At 27.9% G+C, this 4474-nt stretch overlaps 1 protein-coding gene across 1 annotated transcript; it reads left to right on the top strand.

Moving 5' to 3' along the window:
• The first annotated feature begins 3348 nt into the window (after positions 1-3348).
• On the top strand, positions 3349-4134 carry LOC124930196 (zinc finger MYM-type protein 5-like). The gene has a single exon (XM_047470552.1). The coding sequence runs from the start codon at positions 3349-3351 to the stop codon at positions 4132-4134; it is 786 nt and encodes a 261-aa protein (XP_047326508.1).
• Positions 4135-4474: the final 340 nt, after the last annotated feature.

Below are 4474 nucleotides of genomic sequence, written 5' to 3'. Positions count from 1 at the left end.
GATATCAAATTATTTGTATTTGATAGTTGTATTAAGGAAATTCTGAAATTTGTGACAAAATGTAAAAAAGTAATAACTATATATATTTTAAGCATCGCTAAAGTTAACTCATTAACAAATATTGAGAAATGAAAGTAACATATTTTATCTTTTTTTTAATAAAGGAGAGCTAGCATGACACCCTACAGTCTTGACTCCCTACTTAAACTCAAAGCGCTCTCAAATGGAAAATGATTTATGTTTGTGATATTGTTCTAAATTATAGGAATATTGATAAATTAAATGAATTTTTTGTGAAAAATAATAATAAGTTATTAAATTTAAAAAAACTGTAAGCTTATAATTTTATTTTGTTAATAAATCAAAAAATATTAAGTTTATAATTTTTTAATTGACCTAAATTTGAAGAATAATAATAATTAATTTGTATTATCTAAATATTAAGTTTATAATAATATATTTTCAACTAAATTACCTATTTATTTCAGTACATCAACTATTTTGATCTTTGGTTGGGTCTTTCAGCCCTTAAGAAATAAAATTTTATACACTTAAAAAGATTAAAATGAGAAGTTCTTTATATGCCTCTGTTTGGTTAGATATACAATACTATAGATATAAGAAACTAATATTAACAACAAATTTTAGTTGATGTTTGGTCAATTTTTTATTCATTTTTTGAATAAACGGGTATAAAAATTTTAAATTTTTTCTTTTTAACCCATCCAGTAAAACATTTTCTTTCATTTTCAATCTTTCATTTAATTTTTTTTCTTTCTTCAAACATTTGGATCAGTCTTCTTATTTGTAACCTAAGTTCTTAGGAAAACTTATCATCTTGTCTTTTTCATCTTAAGGTGGAACAAACCCGACCCCGAGTTTTGGGCTACCCCAGCCCCGTTAGAAAAAAAAATTGACATATTTTTTTTCCCTAGGTATAGTTTAAAAAATTGATAAAAAAAAAACAAAATTGAACCCATAACCATATAAAAATCTTAATTTTTTTATCTTGAACCATTAAGCTAAACAATTTTATGTTTAAAATCACAATTAATTTGACTAAATACCTTAATATTTTTAACAAATGGACTGCCTTGGAGAGTGGATTTCCCTAGCTCGAGGCTTGCCGGGCTTACCCAGGATCGATCCTGAGGTAGAGGGAGTTAATCTATTGGTGGAAATCATCACAACTAAACTTTAAGAGGTAAAAATGAGAAGTTCTTTATATGCCTGTATATGCCTGTGTTTGGTTAGATATACAATACTTTAGGTATATGATACTAATATATACAGTCATTTTAGTTAATGTTTGGTCAATATTTTTTTTTTTTTTTTTTGTATAAACAGGTTGAAATTTTTCTTTCTCTTTTTAATCCACCCAGTAAAACAATTTTTTTTTTTCATTTTCAATCTTTCATTTAATTTTTTTTTCTTTCTTCAAACATTTGGATCATTCTTGTAATTTGTAACCTAAGTTCTTATGACAACTTATCTTTTTGTCTTTTTCATCTTATGGTGGAACAGAGCCAGCCCCGCTAGAAAAAAAAATCGATATGTTTTTATTGCCCTAGGTGTAGTCTAGAAAATTGATAAGTTTTAATCTTTAACCATTAAGATAAACCATTTCATCTTTAAATTACAATAAATTTGACTAAATACCTTAATATTTTTAACAAACGGGCTGCTCTGGGGAATGGATTGCCCTGTCCAGAGGGTTTGTCGGGCTTACACTTGGGTCGGTCCTGCGGTGGAGGGATTTACTCTCTTGGTGCAAGTCATCTCAACTCAACTTTAAAAGGTAAACAAATTCTTTGGATTTTTTCCCCCTTTTTGTCAATATTATTTAAAGTTAAAATATAAATGTTTGATTTATTTAGGGAATGTTTAAACAAGTTAAGAGATCAATGGCTTGTTTGATCGTGTCACTATTTTCAAATAATTAAGGTTCAATAATTTTGTTGTGATTTTGTTATTATATATTTAATTACAACATTTTTATATGATAATTACTTATTTTTTATTAATTTAAATATAATTATTAATAAAAAAATAAAATATGAAAAGATAAATAATAAAATAATATATATAAATACAAGAATGAAATGGGTTTTACTCTTTTTACTATTCTATTCAATAAACAACTAATCACAAAATTAAAAAATCTATATAATATATACCACTTTTATTCTTCCAACCACATATTAATAATCTATATAATTTATACATTTTAATGCCCTTATAAAAATTATACCCCTTACAATTTATATAAATTTATATAACTTGTACCACGTAACAAACGCCCCAAATAGTAATATTTTATATATAAAATTTTTGCGTACTATTAGTAAGAATATTAATTACGTTTTGTAAGATAAAATATTAGTTTTAAGTAATGTTTTAAAATATTATTTAATATTATTTGATAACAATATTCAGTAACAAATTAAAATAATTTAATAATTTCCAAGAATATAAGTAATAAATGTAATGTTTTTTTATTTAAAAAAAATTAAAATAAAAAATTAGCAATAATAATATAAAAAATATAAAAATAAGTAGCTAATAAATAATGATTTTTTTTATTTACGGTGATAAATTAATTAATTTTAGTTAAAAGGATAAAATTATAATATTGAGGTTAATGTTGAAAATTATAAATAATTGATAAAATTGTTGTTGAAAAAATATATATTTCATACCTAATACTGATATATTTATAAAATGACACATGCCTAGGCCCGGACCTGCGTAATAAGTGAAGCAACTGACTCAGGCCCAAACATTTTTGGGGCACCAAAATCTTCAAATTTTTTTTTATAATGATATGTTCATGGGCTTATTTTTAAATTGATAATTGATAACCTATCAATGATAAGCCCTAACTTAATTTGTATCCAAAAAAATAAAAATAAAAAACACTATCTTACTTGGAGAAAAGCATCGCACGATTCCCATTTATCAACAAAAAGAAAAAAAATAAGAACAAGCATTCTAGAAAAAGAAAAGGAAACACTTCCTCCAAACCCCAATCCCGTCGTCGATCCTCCAGCTTTCCGGAATCAGAGCAGAAAACTTTGTCGTCTCCTTCCCCGAGCTTTTGGGCGGTTGGGCCTTTTACGCTCGTTCCAGCCTTGTTTCTCGGCACTGCGCCACTGCCCACTAAAGTTCTTCCTCCGATTTCGGTGAGATTTTGGTTCGATTTACTTGTTTATTTTTGGTTGTTGAGGACTTGTCTGGTGGAATGATGGATTCACAATCTGTATCTTGCATTATTGTATAGCGGAAGTGCAACATTGTGGTTAATCTATAAATTTTTAATGCAGATTAGCATTTAGAGTTTTATCAAGCATGCCTCCTATAAGAAAACAATTATCTGGGGCAGAAAAAAGAAAGAAAAAACAAAAGGAAGATGCTTTAATTCAAAGCCAAGTAGGAAGTCTTAATAAGTATTTCACAAGCGATCAAATAGTAGAGAAAGTGAACCAGAATGACATCGATGATAAGTTGAATGATCGGGAACATGGTAAATTGAATGAACTTCGCAATGAAGACCCAAAACAGTCTGAAAATGAGAACGATGTAAGTATGCCTAAAAGTAACACTTACGGTGATATAAATCAAGAGATTTTGTTTCCTTTAAATGTTGATGATCTAGGAAATTGGGTCAAAATGCAAAATATTATAGACTTTTTGGTTGAAAGAGGTCCTAAAAGATATGATGATATTTTGTTTCCTCTTGATAACACTGGAAGACATTTCAATCCATCACATTATAAGAGACAATTAACAAATAGTGAGAAAAGTGACAGAAGATGGTTAGTGTACTCTATTTCTATGAACAAAATCTTCTATTTTTGTTGCAAGTTATTCAAAACTCAGAGAACCATGGCGAAACTTGGTTATCTGGCTGACGAAGGATACAAAGATTGGAAGAATATCAGTCGATGCCTCAATCTTCATGAAACTAGTAAAGATTATATTGATTGTATGACTTGTTGGATTGAATTAGAAAGAAGACTTCAAAAGAAAAAGACAATTGATGAAAGTGTGGAAGTAGCAATTTACAAAGAGAGAACATTGGAAACAAGTATTGAAGAGAATAATTGTAGTTGTGCAAAGAATTGCGAAAAATAACTTGGCACTTCGAGGAGATGGATGATGATGATGGTCTCTTGAGCTCATGTGTCAATCTTCAAAACTCTTTAACACATGATGGGCACTCCGATGTTGATGGATCAAATTTATTTCAAGAACTAAAGTTGTTAAGATATTCATTACTCGAAGAAGCATAAAAGAGCGATTGATGTGCTGGATTGTTTGAAAACAATGGATGGTTGTTATCTAAATTCCTATATCGTATATCGAGTTTTGCTGATTATACCAGTTACTGTTACATATGCAAAAAGGAGTTTTTCCAAATTGAAGTTGATTAAAACTTATATTCGATCAACTATGTCGCAAGAAAGACTAAATG

This window comes from Impatiens glandulifera, chromosome 3, assembly GCF_907164915.1.
Source record: "Impatiens glandulifera chromosome 3, dImpGla2.1, whole genome shotgun sequence".
NCBI classification, from domain to species: Eukaryota; Viridiplantae; Streptophyta; class Magnoliopsida; order Ericales; family Balsaminaceae; genus Impatiens; species Impatiens glandulifera.
Note: the sequence above shows the minus strand (reverse complement) of the source record. Positions and strands in the feature narration are given on the sequence as shown.